Raw genomic sequence first — 18,623 nt, forward strand, 5'->3', positions numbered from 1 at the left:
TGTCAAATAGTAACTAAATATTGACTGTAACTACTAGTGGTGCCCTAATGTCATAAAGCTAGCCCAGTGCTGTTAGTGCCGCACTTAGTCCATATGCTGGTAATTCGTACCACAGAGGTAGCTGTTGCTCGGTGTGCTGACATGTGATAGTGACCAACAGTTGGTATGGCGGATGACAGTAAGGGATACCAAATATCTCGTGGTTATAATAGTAGTTTACGTGTGTTAATTTAGATACAGCAATACCGATACCTTGCACAAAGAGTCAGTATATCCCCAACACAGTCTCAGTTGGAGAGTAGGAAAGCCATGTATTGGCATAGAAAGTGCCACCGACCAATCTTTTCACTTGACCCACTAGTGACTGAGATAGCGTTTATTGTCTAGGACATACAATCCTAATGGGCAGTATAAGTGAGGAAAGATTAGCCGGGTATCGGTTTTGTGGAGGGAGTGAGCCGTGTGCCGACTGGAGGGATGTCTAATCCCAGTGTTCCTCCCTCCGAGTGTGAACATACATACCCATGAAAATATTGTAAGTATATTTTAGGGTCGAGAATATTACCTATGGTTTGCTAATGTTGGGCAAACCGTACGGGTAATTGGATTCTAGTATCAAAGGTTAGTCTCGTTACTTAAGCTAACTCGTTGTGACCTATGGTTGCCGATGTCAGGAAAACCAAGGTAGTAACAAAGTAGTAAGATCGAGACAAAAAAAATATCCTTGCCCAGCTACCTTCCTATAGTTGGCTATGGTTGCCGGTGTTTGGTAATAGATAGAAGATACCTAGTAACCCCCTGTTGCATGTATAAATTGCTGTAAGATAAACAGAAAGTTTTTAGTACATGGAGGGTAGAATGGTGCCTTCATGGGTACCAGGTATAGTAAAGCAGTAGAAGACAGGGAAGAAGGAAGGGTATGTAATCACTGCCTAATAGTTCCTTTTCAAAATTTAAAAAATAATAATAATATTGTTATTATTAGGTAGTACCCTAATGGATACTTCAGGTTACTGTTCGTCCGGAGCCCAATTGGGCATCCCGTACATGTCGGGTAGTAAGCCGGGATGCTGGACAATAGTAAGGATATCGCTAGAGAGCAAGGTTCTGGTCAACCAAGAGATTTTCGTAACAATGTCCGTGGAGTTAGGGTAACCTTAAGGTGACCGGGTTATTGTCAGACCCGAGACCGATAATAGGTGCCACACTTCAGCCCGACGCGCGTTTCGCCTGTTGTGTAAGGAGGCTCCCCCTGATGAGCCTCCTTACACAACAGGCGAAACGCGCGTCGGGCTGAAGTGTGGCACCTATTATCGGTCTCGGGTCTGACAATAACCCGGTCACCTTAAGGTTACCCTAACTCCACGGACATTGTTACGAAAATCTCTTGGTTGACCAGAACCTTGCTCTCTAGCGATATCCTTACTATTGTCCAGCATCCCGGCTTACTACCCGACATGTACGGGATGCCCAATTGGGCTCCGGACGAACAGTAACCTGAAGTATCCATTAGGGTACTACCTAATAATAACAATATTATTATTATTTTTTAAATTTTGAAAAGGAACTATTAGGCAGTGATTACATACCCTTCCTTCTTCCCTGTCTTCTACTGCTTTACTATACCTGGTACCCATGAAGGCACCATTCTACCCTCCATGTACTAAAAACTTTCTGTTTATCTTACAGCAATTTATACATGCAACAGGGGGTTACTAGGTATCTTCTATCTATTACCAAACACCGGCAACCATAGCCAACTATAGGAAGGTAGCTGGGCAAGGATATTTTTTTTGTCTCGATCTTACTACTTTGTTACTACCTTGGTTTTCCTGACATCGGCAACCATAGGTCACAACGAGTTAGCTTAAGTAACGAGACTAACCTTTGATACTAGAATCCAATTACCCGTACGGTTTGCCCAACATTAGCAAACCATAGGTAATATTCTCGACCCTAAAATATACTTACAATATTTTCATGGGTATGTATGTTCACACTCGGAGGGAGGAACACTGGGATTAGACATCCCTCCAGTCGGCACACGGCTCACTCCCTCCACAAAACCGATACCCGGCTAATCTTTCCTCACTTATACTGCCCATTAGGATTGTATGTCCTAGACAATAAACGCTATCTCAGTCACTAGTGGGTCAAGTGAAAAGATTGGTCGGTGGCACTTTCTATGCCAATACATGGCTTTCCTACTCTCCAACTGAGACTGTGTTGGGGATATACTGACTCTTTGTGCAAGGTATCGGTATTGCTGTATCTAAATTAACACACGTAAACTACTATTATAACCACGAGATATTTGGTATCCCTTACTGTCATCCGCCATACCAACTGTTGGTCACTATCACATGTCAGCACACCGAGCAACAGCTACCTCTGTGGTACGAATTACCAGCATATGGACTAAGTGCGGCACTAACAGCACTGGGCTAGCTTTATGACATTAGGGCACCACTAGTAGTTACAGTCAATATTTAGTTACTATTTGACACACCAATTTTTCCTTTTCGTGTGTGTCTCTACACTCTCCTCTTTACCTTTTTCGTTAAATTAGGTCTCACGATTTTTACCCCATTTCTATTAAAGGGTATTTTAACTGTTCTTCACCTATTGTATACGTTGCGATTTATATATTTCATAGGACAGACTTTTCTCTTTTATTGATGGGGGAAATGTTCTGATAGAATACGTGGGTGTGTTGTCCCTCTAAAGCGGGTCTCCTGCAGGCATATTATATTGGCATCGCTGTGGCCGAGGTCGGCCCTCGCTAACATGGTGTGTGGTCATGGTGACCCTAAATTATTTATCCTGCAGTCCGTATTTGCTTGGCCCCATTTACAAATAAGTTACCCTGCTGAATTATGCATGTGTCGGTCAGGCTAGCTTCGCCCATAGTGGGTGCGGTAAAGCGGGCAACTAAGTGGCCAGTGGATGTGGCTGCATTACCCGAAGAGAAGGCTACTCTAATGGCCCCTAGTATTGCTGTTAATTTATGCTGTAGGGAGGTAATAGCATGTATTTAGTACACGGAGATAATACATTGTATGATACTTGCTCACTCAGGATAAGTCTATGAATGTGGCTTTGCTTGCAGTCTGTCCATGGCCTGCCCGCTATTTGATTTTGATCTTATGATACGTGGCTGGTAATTATTTTTGTGTGCGGCTGGCTTTCATGAGCGCCTCTTTGGCATGATAATAGTGCATCTTATGGACGATGTTCCTAGGTGTGTCAATAGGTAAGTACTGTGGCTTTGCCACCCTGTGGATTCTGTCCATTAACAGGACATCCTGGGGCATGTCTGGGACCAATAAGCGAAAGAGTCCAGTGGCATAAGCTGGCAAGTCTTGTGGACCTATATTTTCGGGGACATTTCTCAGGCGGAGATTGCTCCGACGTGCCCGGTCCTCCAGATCAGCCATTTATTTACTCCCATGCGTCCTCCACTCTGTTTACCAGCCTGTTGTGAGCCTCCACATGCGCCTCCATGTTGGCCTTAAGCTCCGAGGTACGTGTACCCAGTGCCTGAATGTCCGTGCGGAGATCAGTGAAGGACCGCTGCAGAGTGTCCTGTAGTTTCGTAGCCATGCTGTCAAACATCGACCTGTAAGCTGTCTGTGGTGAGTATGAGGCCTGTAGGGTCTGGTGTTCCCGCCTGTTCACCGTCCGTGTCGGCGCCATCTTTTAGTCCTCCAGCGTGGCGCCCCCTTTGTCTGACCTTGTTTGGTTCCAAAGAAGTGGAGCTTGTCCTGTTTTTCGGTTGCCCGCTTGCCTTTGGCATGGGACATAACTGGTAAGTGCTTTTTTTCCCTGAGTTTCGGGTCGTAAATGCTGTATGAGGGCCTAATGTGCGCGGAGCTAGTCTAACATGCGACCGCTCGCGTTCCGTTCCAGGCCACGCCCCCTTTGTTTTTATTTTTTAGATATTTATATTCAACTCTGATTCCCTTTTTTAGATTTATTGCACCTATATGTAATACATATATATATTGCTTTGATTGACATTTGCTTTGAATTTGTTTTCTGCATTTTGTTTACATGCAAGTTGCAATTTTATTGTAAATGCTTAAATTTTCATGTGCAAAAGAAGAATAATATAATGCACCGTATTTTTCGCTCCATAAGACGCACCTCACCATAAGACGCACCTAGTTTTTAGAGAAAGAAACCCAAAAAAAAATATTCTGAACAAACTGTCCCATAGTGTTTCTTACTATGGGACAGTTTGTACAGAATATTTTTTCTCCCCTGTCCCATAGTGTCCCCCCTCCCATAGTCTTCTCCTCTCTCCCATAGTCTTCATCCAACCCCTCCCCATAGTCTTCACCCACCCCCTCCCCATAGTCTTCGCCCACCCCCTCCCCATAGTCTTCACCCACCCCCTCCCCATAGTCTTCATCCCCCTCCTCCCCATAGACTTCATCCACCCCCTCCCCATAGACTTCATCTCCCCCCCTCCCCATAGACTTCATTCACCCCCTCCCCATAGACTTCATCTCCCCCCCTCCCCATAGACTTCATCTCCCCCCCTCCCCATAGACTTCATCTCACCCCTCCCCATAGACTTCATCTCCCCCCTCCCCATAGACTTCATCTCCCCCCCATAGACTTCATCTCCCCCCCTCCCCATAGACTTCATCCCCCCCCTCCCCATAGACTTGATCCCCCTCCCCATATTCTTCTCTTCTATCCCATATTCTCCTCTCCCATACTGTCCCCCTCCCCTTGTCCCATAATTACTTACCTGTCTTGTAGCGTTGGCCGGCAGCACATGGCAGACCGCGGTACTGGAACTTGAATTTCATGTTCCGGTTTCCGGCGGGACTGAAAGGAAGTGCGCACTCAGCTTGTGCACACTTCCTTTCAGTCCCGCCGGAAACCGGAACATGAAATTCAAGTTCCAGTACCGCGGTGCGCCCTGTGCTGCCGGCCAACGCTACAAGACAGGTAAGTAAAGCTTCATATTCGCTCCATAAGACGCACAGACATTTCCCCTCACTTTTGAGGGGAAAAAAAGTGCGTCTTATGGAGCGAAAAATACGGTATATTTAAATGGCCCATCATTTCAGTTTACCAAATAAATGTTTTACACCATATATAAAATAGGCAATGCGTGTTATCTCACATGGGCTATTTTAAGCATTTTTACATGGCCATTTGTCCCTGAAATTTAGGGAAATACTGTGGCAAAAGTGACCTCGCCACTGGTGTTTGGAGGGGCCTGTTTGCCAGCCTCCTACCCTGCGACTATGGCCCTGGTATGTATTGCCCTTCTAGGAACTGATTTGGGCATATTGTATTTTATTATGCTGCTGCTGGCCCTTTAAGAACCATCTGGGGACATACTGTGGAGTTACTGGGTGGCCCCCATGTCATGTATCAGAGGCACATGGTGAGAACAATGGATGAAGCACATGGTGAGAACAATGGATGGCGGCCATTTTAACTCACAGACACTGTTTTGACTTTTCTACACGGTGCCATCTCGCCGGTATTTGGTGCACAAAGTTTTAAACTACAGAACAGGGGACACATTTAACAGTAATTATTTTTCATATAGCCTGTAGTTCCAAACTACTGAACGGATCTGGGTGAATTTTGGATATGTGGTTCACCCAGATCCCCCAGTTCCGAGGATATATTTTTATGGGGTTATTGCATGTTTTAGGGTCCCTGTGATATGGTTAATAATACTGTATTTTTCTGCCTGTGATAATTAGTTAGTCTTTTGTGTTGAGATAATTGTATCACAGGCAGAGGGGAGGATTTCTGATGTAATGAATGGGAGTGTTAGCTGTGTTGTAATGTGTTGATTGGTTGTTCTTCAAACCCCTGTGGGCAGTACTATGTTTGTAGAATGTGAATAAAAGAGGCTGTATGTGCCAGTACAGACAGTTCTTCTTTACCCTTCAAAACGTAGCCTTGTCTCGTTATTGGAGGGAGCTGCTATAATCACACTGGGGATTGCTATGCTCTGCATAATCCCTTGATCTTTAATCACTTAGCTCTTTTAAGAGCTTGTTCCTGATACGCTCTCCTGGAGGAGAGGTCTTCACCACACGGTCCTGGAGGACAGAAGCCGATCCAGGGTGGACAGAAGACGGCGAGACTTCAGTTAAGCTACGGCGGTTGTGGAGGTTGCGGTGGTTGTGGTGTCCAGTGAGGTGCTTGTGGTCCTCGGCGCAGGTTAGGAAGCGTCCATCAATGAAAGGTACTCGGTCGGAGTACCGGGAGTTCCATTACACCAGGTATGATAATAAAAAAATAGTAAAAGGAATTTGGCACAAACCTTGGTGTATTGTCCAAAAATAATTCCTTTATTTAAAGTCCAAAAGTAAATAAAACATCCAATAACGCGTTTCACCTAAGGCTTACTCCATTTACTTACTCCATTTCTTAAGTGAATAGAAAGTTATGGGCAAAAGAGAATGTGTACAATAGTCCAAAACCAAAATCCCACTTAGTATTATACAACACCGTGAAAATGCAACAGTGAGATTGCCAGTAAGGTAGGTAAAGTAAGTGCAGTGAGCCCAGAACACAAAATGTAACGGACCGTTAAGCATAAAAGGGGTTAAAAACCGTTTAGGCGATATTCCCCTTCCAGATACACAGGCAGCTCCTGCAAGCACCAATCTCCCGAACAGGAAACACACGAATTCCTCAACTCCCAAACTGGAACCATACAAATGCTGTAAACAGCCAAACAGGAAAAACCATACGAACGGTTTACACTCCTGGCAGTCGCACTGTTACAGCATACAATCCCATTCCCCCCAAGAACGAGACAACACTTCATTTGAGGGTCAAGCAGAACTGATTTGCTGGGGATACCTGGCCCGGTTTTATGCAGGTCTCTCACCTGGTGGACACTCCCCTAAGGGACCAGATGGAAGACTGGGATACAAAGGGTAAAAGGACCAATCACAAGCTTACACATTTAAACAAATCCCACAATGCATTGCAATCCCTCCTCTCTGTCCTGGAGATAATTGGGAAGTAATCCAATTATCTCCAAGGACAGAGGCAGACTCCATTAAGCACATGTTCCCAAAAAGACAGAAAAATATACAATGTTGCAAATATTACACAAAATATTACCGAATGGCACTCAGATAACATTCACATAGTTAAATCGCCATGGAGCCAAAGTATTTCATACAGTCTTTCGGTATACGAATGGGCTCCATGGCATAACTATCTGGGGTAACATTGTTCACATAATGAAAGTCCCGAATGAACCGGTGTTCGTTTCTTTGCAGGAGAAGGGAAGTCGGCGGCTCAGCGGTGTTCATGCAAATAAGTGTCCGTTTTGAGTTCCATAGATTTGGAGCTGAACACCGCTGGCCGTTCGGGAGTTTAAAATGGCCGCTGCCACGTGTTTGGCAAACGAACAAAGGCCACCCAGCATTCATCAATTAAGCTGCGGTTAGTTGACGGCACACTCCAGTTCCCAGGTGGTCGATCGGTCGGTAGTTTGTTCGGTAGATTCAATCTACCAAATGCCCAGGCAGTAAGGCACGAATATGCCTTTCTGCAGGGAAAATAAAAGGTTTTTAACATGGGGCCATAGTTCAGCGGCAGGAGGCGGGTGACCAGGCTACTCCAGTGGCGAGGTTGGTTCCGCCACATTTCTCCCCTTTACCAATCAGACTAACATGGTATCTGACCTCCTGTCGGTCAGTGCCCTGGTTAGTCCAGCAACCCACCCACAACACATAAGCAATAGAGTGGCCCACCCACAAGAATGGGTTACTGCACCTGGGGTAGTGGGTAGTTTTTCCATGTCCAGGGCCTCCACCACGGCTCTTGGGGTTACTAGCCCTCCGGATTGGTGGGTTGCTGAGTCGGCAGAGACCAGCAGTACTGGTGCCAGCTCTACCACTGGAGTAGCCTGGTTGGGGCCCAGCTGAGGAGAAGGGGTAGTAGGCTCCTCCCTCTGGACTTGGTGTTGCAGCTGGAGGGGAAGACAGGCTGTCTCCCCTTTGGATAAACAGTCCCATCTGCACCGGTGTGGGGCTTATCATCTCCCCTTGGTGGGCCACTGGGGAGAGGGGGTAACAAGCTCCTCTCCCTGACACGCTCTCTGCTGGTGTAGAGGGGGACCGACTGTCTCCCCTTTTGATAACCAGTCCTGCTGCTGGGGCGGGAGACCGACTGCCTCATCTGCCCCATCTGGGAGCATAGGGTCTCCCCTTTGTGAAATAAGCTGCCGCTGGGTGGTCACCGACTCCTCTCCCTGGAACACTCTCTGCCGCTGGGGAGAGGGGGTAACAGGCTCCTCTCCCTGACACTCTCTCTGCTGGTGGAGAGGGGGACCAGCTGTCTCCCCTTTCAATATATTGTCCTGCTTCTAGGGAGCGAGACCGACTGTCTCTGCTCCCTGCAGGACTCTCTGCCACTGGGGAGGAAAGACGGCACCTTCAGCTCCCTGTGATACATACTGCCGCTGGGAAGAAAGTTCGACACACTTCTCTCCCTGTAACTAACTGGACTGCTGGGGAGGAAGGACGGCACCTTCAGCTGCCTGTGACTCTCTGGACTGCTTGGGAGAGGGACCAACTGTCTCCTCTCCTAAGGACACACTCTGCCGTTGGGGAGGAAGGACGGCACCTTCAGCTCCCTGTTATACATACTGCCACTGGGAAGAAAGGGCGACACACTTCTCTCCCTGTAACTCACTGGACTGCTGGGGAGGGAAACTGACTGTCTCCTCTCAAGTGCTATCTAGGTATGGCTGGGGTACAGTACTTGGGCCACAGAGTGGGGTGTGGAAACCAGAGACCGGAGCCAGCCAAGGTAGAGGCAGTGGCTAACTGGCCCTCACCCCGCACCAAGACCCAGGTACTGGCCTTCTTGGGGACTGCAGGGTATTATCGACGTTTTGTCCCTGACTACAGCGCTATCGCCAAGCCCCTGACGGACCTGACTAAGAAGAATTTACCTAGGCAGGTCCTGTGGTCTCCAGCTTGTGAAGCTGTGTTCATTGCCCTCAAACAAGCACTTGTGAATGCCCCTGTCTTGACTGTCCCAGTACCTAACAAACGTTTTCTCGTCCACACAGACGCCTCCATGTTTGGACTGGGGGCTGTGCTGAGCCAAGTCGGGGAGGATGGAGGAGAGCACCCTGTCGCATATCTCAGAAAAACTACTACCCAGGGAAGTGAGTTATGTGGCAGTGGAGAAGGAGTGTTTGGCTCTAAGCTGGGCCCTGAAAAAACTGAACCCTTATTTATACGGACAGGAATTTTCCCTTGTGACTGACCACAATCCATTTGTCTGGCTTAACCGGGTCTCAGGAGACAATGGCAGGTTGCTGTGGTGGAGTTTAGCCCTACAACCTTATAATTTCACCATCAGCTACCGACCCGGTAAGCACAACGGTAATGCCAATGGATTGTCCCGGCAAATAGACCTCCCTTCAACCTCCTAGTTCCGGTCATCCCCAAGTTGACCCACAAAGGGTCAAGCCGAGTCTGCCGGAGTGTCCCACAAGGAGGGAGCCATGTGACAGATCCCTCTGTCTTGGAACTGTGCTTATAACCCGCTGGGTTTGTCTGTTTTTCGGTTAATTGTCTGTCCGTACCCCCCATTCGTTTATTTCCTAAACTCACGAACAAACTGGCGAACAGCCGACCACTCAGCCTGGAAATGTGCTGCTGGTTAACCTCTTGGCCTCATTAGAACGTTGTGGTTAACCGCAGACACCTCCTAATTATCAGCGGTATGCTGGGTGATCGTCGTTTGTATGCCGACCATGAGGCGGCGGCCATCTTGGGCACACGAATGATCAGCGGTGTTCGTCGAGGATTTCCTGGAACTGAAAAACGGGCACTATTTCTCCCGAACACCGCTGAAACCGCCGACCACCCTTCTCTGCCTTCCGCCGGTCCGTTCGGTACTTTTCTGCACGAAATGACTTAACCCACATAGCCATCCCATGGAGCCCATTTGTATACCGAAAGACAATGTGAAATACCTTGGCTCCATGGCAATTGAACTGTGTGTATAGGATCTAAACGCCATTCGGTAATAATGTGCGCTCAGATCTAAGCTATCTGGGGATACATTAAATGTGGTTATTCTATTCGTGTAATGTGGAGTTATGGATTTTTATGCATTTTATATTATTACGTACAAAATGGAGTTTAGCCTCTATCCGTGGAGATAATTGGATTTCTTCCCAATTATCTCCAGGATAGAGAGGAGAGTTGTTCTCAGCTAAAGGCGAGTGTTTATGCTTGTGCCACTGTGATTGCCTACTACATCCATATTGTCCCAGTCTTCCATCTGGTCCCCTAGGAGAGTGTCCACCAGGTGGGAGACCTGCATAAATACTGGGCAGGTAGCCCTCAATAAATCAGATCTCTGCTTAATCCTCAATACGGAGCTTGGTCTCATACTTGGGGATATTGGATTCGTATGGTTTACTCGTTCGGCTATTTGATACGTGAACGATTTTGTATGGTTCCTGTTCGGCTGATTGGAGCATTCGTTAGCTGTCTCTCCATTCGGAAGGTGAACGTCCTCAGCGGTATTAACCCCTTTTATACCTGGGTGTACCGTAACACTATCCTAATAAGATAGAAGAATTTGACCTATACATGCACAAGCTGGTGAACCTAGGACACAATTCCCTGCAAAGGTGTCTGCGGCTCTCACTCAGTTTGGCATCTACTCAAACTGGAGTCTACTAGACAGAGAACTTTTCTGCAGACACTTTTCAGACCTGAGAACACCAGCCTTTGCAGTTTGCTCGTCCACTTCTCATACAACAAACCTTTGTCCCAACACTGAGGTATCTTCTAACCTTGCGGTCCTTAGCTCATCAACTAAAACAGACAAAACTATTAAAGATAGTCTTAGAGGGTAAATTGCGGATCTGCAACAATTGTAACACAGGTACTTGCAGATTTAGTGCATGCAAGCTGTTGTATATTTGTCCAAATTGTTTCAGAGTACATGCAAAAAATGTGCCCCCAAAAAATTTATCTTAAACCATACTTTACCTCTGTAAATGTGACTGCTTTATTGGCTATGTTGTCAAATCACCCTTCTGAACATTTGGTTGATTTCTCAATTTCTGTTTTTTTCTAAAGGTTTTCATACAGTCATTATTTATATGATTTCAGGTACTATAGAGTGTAGCAACCTCCGATCAGCCCTGTTAAATCCAGAGGCGATTGAGATGCTTCTAGAAGTTACAGAAGGTTTTCTTTGATGTCCTTTTAAATCTCCATCTTTCACTGGAGGACAAACCCTACTGGTATTGTCACAGGAAAGAGCTCCCTGAAACAAAGGTTAATTATCGACCTATCTGCCTCCCATTCATCAGAAGTTTGAAGTCTTACCAATATGTCCTTCCTTCTGGCACCTGCATGGCGTTAAATTGAAGGACTAATACTACTTCTTGTCTCGACTTACATTTGGTTCCTAAAGTAGACCAAAAATCTTTGACATATTCGCTGAGACATTGTGCTGGCTACTCCTCAATATTAATAGATGTCCCACAGTAATTCACTACCTGGATGATTTCCTTATAATCGAAGATAACACCTTCCCTCCCTTCCTTATGGAAGCTATTTGTCAGGATCCCGCGGGCGGCTGCGAGGGGAGGCTGCAATCCGCTCGCGGCACTCACCCTCCAGCCGTCCACGGTCCCCTTTCTGCCAGGTGTTCGGCGGGCGGCATCCTCCCAGCCACGGGTGCCGCCCGCGTCTTCTTCCGGGTCCCCCAGTGGCAGCATGCATGACGCTGCACGCTGGGAGACCGGCCAATTTGTTACACGCCGGGGTCAGTCACCTGACCCGGCGTTAAAGGCACAGTGCCTCAATCACAGTGGGAGGTTTAGTTATCTCCCACGTGTGATTGTTAATTCTGATTGGAAATTAGCCAATCAGAATTAACCTTCTGGTTTATATACTTACCTTTCCTGTTCCTCCCTGCCCTGTTGTGGTCTTTGCTTTATAGTATTGATACTGAACGTGTGCTTTCTGGTTACGTACTCTCTGGCTTGTTATACTGACTTTGTGACTTTCTCCTACCCTTTGACCTCGGCTTGTTTCTCGTTATTCTGTTTTCTGGTTCCCCTTACTCGGCTTGTCTCCTGACTATTCTGTGTGTGCTTAGCCCGGCCACTCTAAGGACCGGTACGGCACACTTTCTGTGTGTGTGTCTGTGTGTGTGTTGGCGTGTTGGGTTCCCCGAATCGTGACATTACAACAGGGCCATAATGGAACCTGCTGACATACCACAGCTCCTAGTTAATCAGGAGGCTAGAATGGATGGCTTGGACCACCGTATGGATCAGTTTGCTCAAGCTTTGCAAACCATACTGGCTCGCACTGCACACTTGCAGCCTGCCGTTCAGGAGGTTGCTGCTGCTGTGTCCGAGCCCATTCCCACTCCAGCACCCGTTCCTGCCCATGTAGTGCATATGACGCCGCCACAGCGCTACAGCGGTGACCCGGCATTGTGTCGTGGTTTCCTCAACCAAATTGACATCCATTTGGTGATGAATCCACGTTCCTATCCCACTGACAGATCTAAAATAGCCTTTTTGATAAACCACTTGTCAGGGAGAGCTTTAGCATGGGCTAATCCCATGTGGGAGAATGCTTCCCCAATGTCCTTTGCAGACTTTTTGACCGCTTTCAAACGCACATTTGATCAACCCGGTAGGGTTGCTTCTGCTGGCAAAGCTCTGCTTAGGGTACGACAGGGTAATAGATCTGTAGCGGATTACACTATCGAATTCCGCACTCTAGCAGCTGAAGTGGTTTGGAACAATGATGCCCTCGTAACAGCCTTTCAGGAGGGTTTGGCCGCTTACATACTGGATGAAATAGCATCCAGGGAATTGCCTGTTCTTTTGGATGATGTTATAGACTATGTGATCCTTATTGATAACCGCATTAGAGAGAGGCGTAGTCAAAGACGCCTGGATACACGGGTGTTTCCTGCCCTACCCAGCACTGCATTACTAGCACTACCCGCTCCTAGGCCACCATCCCCTGAACCCATGCAATTAGGCGCTACGGGGTTAACTGAGGCTGAAAGAGCGTACCGTAGAAGGGAGGGGTTATGCCTTTATTGTGGTAAGAGGGGGCACCGCTGTAATGCATGCCCTAAGGTACAGGGAAACTACAGCACCTAAGGCCTAGAGAGGGGTCGGCCTCGGGTGTTATGACTTTGTCCCCTCATGTGTCCATCTCCAGACCATTTATTACGGTTTCTCTTTTAGTCAATAAAACCACCATAACAACTAAAGCCTTGATCGATTCAGGTGCGGCAGACAACCTTATGGATGAGAATTTTGCCAAAACCGCAGCCTTGACTTTGATCCAAAAGGCCACACCCTTGGCCGTTGAGGCCATAGATGGTAGACCGCTTGAGAAACCTCTGGTAACCCATGAAACCCAAGAAATCATTATGTCTGTGGGTGCTTTGCACAAGGAAAGGTTAACCTTTCAAATAATTGACTCCCCTACTGCTTCAATCGTTCTGGGTTTTCCATGGTTAGTTAAGCACAACCCGGTACTTGACTGGGGTTGTTTAGATATACTCTCCTGGGGGGAATCTTGTCAACAAGTCTGTATGGCTCATGTACGTCCTGTTTGTTCACTCAATGTGCCCACGGCTAAACCACTTTCTGTTTCTGTCCCTTCTGTGTATGCAGACCTTGCATTGGTTTTTGAAAAAAGGGAAGCAGATAAACTACCCCCACATCGGGAGTATGACTGTGCCATAAACCTGTTACCGGGTACTATGCCTCCTAGGGGTAAGGTCTACCCTCTTTCTGAGAAAGAAAACCAGATCATGGAGGAGTACATACGGGAATCCTTAAGTAAAGGTTTTATTAGAAGGTCCTCTTCTCCTGCTGGTGCTGGTTTCATTTTTGTGGCAAAGAAGGAGGGCGACTTGAGGCCATGTATAGACTACAGGGGTCTGAACAACATAACGATTAAAAACGCCTACCCTATCCCCCTCATCACTGAGTTGTTTGATCGTGTGAAAGGTTCCAAGTACTTCACCAAATTAGACCTCAGGGGGGCTTATAACCTCGTCCGTATAAAGGAGAATGACGAGTGGAAAACAGCGTTTAATACGCGCAGCGGGCATTACGAATATCTGGTCATGCCTTTTGGACTGTGTAATGCTCCTGCTGTGTTTCAGGACCTCATAAACGATGTCCTTAGGGATCTTTTGCATGTCTGTGCCGTGGTGTACCTGGACGACATACTTGTGTATTCCCCTGATTTGAAGTCACACCATAATCATGTTAGGATGGTGCTCAAGAAATTATTACAGAACGGACTCTACTGTAAGTTAGAAAAATGTTTGTTCGATCAAACCTCGGTGCAATTCCTTGGTTATATAATTACTGAACAGGGTTTCAGTATGGATCCTGCTAAATTGGAAGCCATACTGTCCTGGCCACTTCCCCAAGGACTTAAGGCTATCCAGCGTTTTATAGGATTTGCCAACTATTATAGGAAATTTATAAATAACTTTTCACCCCTTATCTCTCCTATAACGAAGCTGACTAAAAAAGGTCTACACCCTAGGGTTTGGACTCCCGAAGCCCTTAAGGCCTTCGAAACTCTCAAGAAGGCATTTGCCTCTGCTCCAGTACTGCACCACCCTAATCCTTCTCTTCCCTTTGTTATGGAAGTAGACGCTTCTGAGTCAGGTGTGGGAGCAGTACTGTCACAGAGGTTATCGCATGACGAACCCCTCCATCCCTGTTGTTTCTTTTCAAAAAGGTTGTCCGATTCAGAAAAGAATTACGATGTTGGGAACAGGGAACTTTTAGCTATTGTGTTAGCTTTTAAGGAATGGAGGTACTTATTAGAGGGTTCTAGACACAAAATCATGGTTATTACTGATCATAAAAACCTCTCCTATATAGCTGACGCTAGAAGGTTATCTGCCCGGCAGGCTAGATGGTCCCTATTTCTTTCACGTTTTCAATACGTTATTACCTATAGACCTGGTTGCCGTAATGCCAAAGCTGACGCTATCTCCCGACAGCATGAACCTTTAGAATTTGTTAACCTGACTCCTGTACCTATTGTTCCTGCGTCTCAGATAATAGCTGCTACCCGTTTGGTTGTTTCATCTCCTTTTCTTGATAGTATTAAGACATACCAAACCCAAGCACCCCCTGAGACGCCGGCTGGTAAACTATATGTTAAAACAAAGGACAGAAAAAAGCTGTTAACTTTATTTCACACCGCCAAAACTGCTGGTCATCCGGGAGTAACCAAAACCTATAAGGGCCTCCTTCAACAGTTCTGGTGGCCTTCGCTTAAGCAGGACGTAGTAGAGTTTGTACAGGCTTGTCGGGTCTGTACTCAGTGTAAGTCCCCTAATGTGAGACCCCAGGGTCTTCTCTTGCCTCTGTCTATACCAAAGAAACCATGGACCCACTTATCCATGGATTTCATTGTAGACCTTCCTCTTTCTGATGGTCAGACGGTGATTTTGACTGTGACGGATAGGTTCTCTAAAATGGCGCACTTCATTCCGCTTAGAAAGCTTCCTTCTGCGAGTCAGTTGGCTCAGGTGTTTGCCAAAGAAGTGTTCCGCTTGCATGGGGTTCCTCAGGATATCGTGTCTGACAGGGGTCCTCAATTTGTCTCTCGGTTTTGGAGGGGCTTTTGTGCTGAGATGGGGGTCTCCTTGTCGTTCACATCCTCCTATCACCCGCAATCTAATGGTGCAGCCGAACGTGCTAACCAGTCTGTGGAATTGTATCTGCGCTGCTTCACTAATGCGCACCAGGACGACTGGTCTCACCTCCTTCCGTGGGCTGAGTTTGCCAGGAATACGGTGTCTCACTCGTCTACTGGCTTAAGTCCTTTTGAGGTTGCTTATGGGTTTCGGCCTTCTGTCCTTCCCGGTGCGTTCTCCGACAAAGGAATGCCCGCCTTGGACCAGCACCTCGCCTCTTTGCGGAAGACGTGGGATCAGGTCCATGTTGCGCTATCTCGTTCAGCTGCTGCTCAGAAGAAGTTTGCTGATCGCCGTAGGGTTGCGGCCCCTTCTTATATTCCGGGTGATAGGGTATGGTTGTCCTCCAGGAACCTCCGTCTCAAGGTTCCCTCGATGAAATTTGCTCCCAGATTTCTGGGTCCCTACAAGGTGTTGCGTAGGGTTAACCCCGTTTCCTACTCCCTTGACCTGCCTCCTTCCATGCGTATTCCAAACACGTTTCACGTCTCGCTTTTGAAGCCCTTGCTGTGTAACCGGTTCTCTCGTCCCCTCGGGCGGCCCGTTTCCCCTCGCGCGGTCTCTAGTGGCGTGTACGAGGTGGCTGCCCTTCTCGACTCCCGTGTTTCTAGGGGTCGGTTGCAGTATCTGGTGGATTGGAAGGGGTACGGCCCTGAGGAGCGGTCTTGGGTTTTGAGCTCTGATTTGCACGCTCCCTCTTTGGTCCGCTCCTTTCATGCCCGGTTTCCTTTGAAGCCTTCTGCTTCCCGCCCTCCGGGCGGTCTTCGAGGGGGGGGTAATGTCAGGATCCCGCGGGCGGCTGCGAGGGGAGGCTGCAATCCGCTCGCGGCACTCACCCTCCAGCCGTCCACGGTCCCCTTTCTGCCAGGTGTTCGGCGGGCGGCATCCTCCCAGCCACGGGTGCCGCCCGCGTCTTCTTCCGGGTCCCCCAGTGGCAGCATGCATGACGCTGCACGCTGGGAGACCGGCCAATTTGTTACACGCCGGGGTCAGTCACCTGACCCGGCGTTAAAGGCACAGTGCCTCAATCACAGTGGGAGGTTTAGTTATCTCCCACGTGTGATTGTTAATTCTGATTGGAAATTAGCCAATCAGAATTAACCTTCTGGTTTATATACTTACCTTTCCTGTTCCTCCCTGCCCTGTTGTGGTCTTTGCTTTATAGTATTGATACTGAACGTGTGCTTTCTGGTTACGTACTCTCTGGCTTGTTATACTGACTTTGTGACTTTCTCCTACCCTTTGACCTCGGCTTGTTTCTCGTTATTCTGTTTTCTGGTTCCCCTTACTCGGCTTGTCTCCTGACTATTCTGTGTGTGCTTAGCCCGGCCACTCTAAGGACCGGTACGGCACACTTTCTGTGTGTGTGTCTGTGTGTGTGTTGGCGTGTTGGGTTCCCCGAATCGTGACACTATTAGCCGTCTTCAACTACTGCGAGTTCCAGTGTCATCTAAAAAAATGGACCAGACAACATTATTAATTTCCTAGGTATCCAACTTGATTCCATTGCCATTCAGTCCAGTCTACCCAAGAAAAAATAGACCACCTGCTCACATGCATAGACCAATACTTTAACATAGGTTCATGCAGTCATAAAGAATTACAATCTCTGTTAGGTTCTCTAAATGTCGCTATGAGGATTATTCCTCCTGACAGAATGTTTATATCTAGATTACTATGCCTTGTTTCAGACCTCCCTACTGATGACAGTTAATTCACATTGGATGAGAAAAGGTGGGAGGGGAACAGCGCTACAGTACTGATCACAAGGGGGAAAAAAAGCTGCACACCTGAAAGGAAGGGCTACCCTCAAACCCTTCAGAAAATGGAGAAAACAAAAAACAACAAATACAGGGTGCGCTGGATAAAATAAACGAAAACGATAACACAAAAAGGAAAGTCTCTATAGGTACAGTGTAGACCTTGAGTAAATGTTCTTCTGTTCTCGCTTTGGAATCACAGTGGTTGGATATGAAACACAAAAGCAGAGAAGGGGGGGACCAATAGTGCAAAACCATATGGTAGAGAGGATCACGAACAACACAGACGTAGAGAAATGCCAACTTACAATTTTTAGAGCTAAGCCCAGCTCTAGGTAAAACAGCTTACAGTGGTATTTGATACTCCCCACATGTAGGATATAACTGGGCAATTGGAGTCTCCACACGATTCTTTAAAACTTCTGAGACAGACGTCAGCATATAAAATATATAAAAGAAAAAAACCCAATGGTGCAATAACTTAGGTAGTACTGCAACAACAGACAACACAGAGGTCCTAAGAGTGCCAACTTACAATTTAGAGAGCTATAACCAGCTCTGAGTAAAACAGCATACAGTGGTATTTAAACTCCCCACGTGTAGGATATTCCTCTAGTGATGCTTGTAGTGCCGGTAGTGTTCAGAGCAGCCACACTGCTCTATGAACCAAGCGTAGGTGGAATAATCCCCACCAGGGATTTCTTTTGCAGTACTGGATCTTGTTAAAAATGATGATAAAAAGATCAGCCAGGATAAAACAGCAGCATATAAAGTAAATGAACTAACCCAAAGTAAAAGGTAGTAACAAAATACTTTAATATAAAACAGAGTAAAAATACACAACGCGTTTCGCCAAACAGTAGGCTTTTTCAAGTGTTGAAAAAGCCTACTGTTTGGCAAAACGCGTTGTGTATTTTTACTCTGTTTTATATTAAAGTATTTTGTTACTACCTTTTACTTTGGGTTAGTTCATTTACCGGTCACCCCTTGCAAATACCTTCACAACCTCTTCTATCACTACACAGGTCAGTCCTTACAACAGCAAAAGTCATGCTATAAGTTAGATCATTAATCATAGGACTAGGCCTTAACCCTTCCAATTATTCTGGTCAC

The 18,623-nt window shown here is 46.9% G+C and overlaps 1 protein-coding gene across 1 annotated transcript in view; it reads left to right on the forward strand.

The window, feature by feature from the left end:
- Positions 1 to 3,794: 3,794 nt before the first annotated feature.
- The window catches only part of LOC134615218 (vomeronasal type-2 receptor 26-like), a 37,000-nt gene continuing 22,171 nt past the window's right edge, over positions 3,795 to 18,623 (forward strand). Inside the window, exon 1 of the mRNA XM_063459712.1 lies at positions 3,795 to 3,808. Within this exon, the coding sequence (XP_063315782.1) occupies positions 3,795 to 3,808 (14 nt within the window). The remainder of the gene's footprint in view (positions 3,809 to 18,623) is intronic.

Source organism: Pelobates fuscus, chromosome 6 (assembly GCF_036172605.1).
Source record: "Pelobates fuscus isolate aPelFus1 chromosome 6, aPelFus1.pri, whole genome shotgun sequence".
NCBI classification, from domain to species: Eukaryota; Metazoa; Chordata; class Amphibia; order Anura; family Pelobatidae; genus Pelobates; species Pelobates fuscus.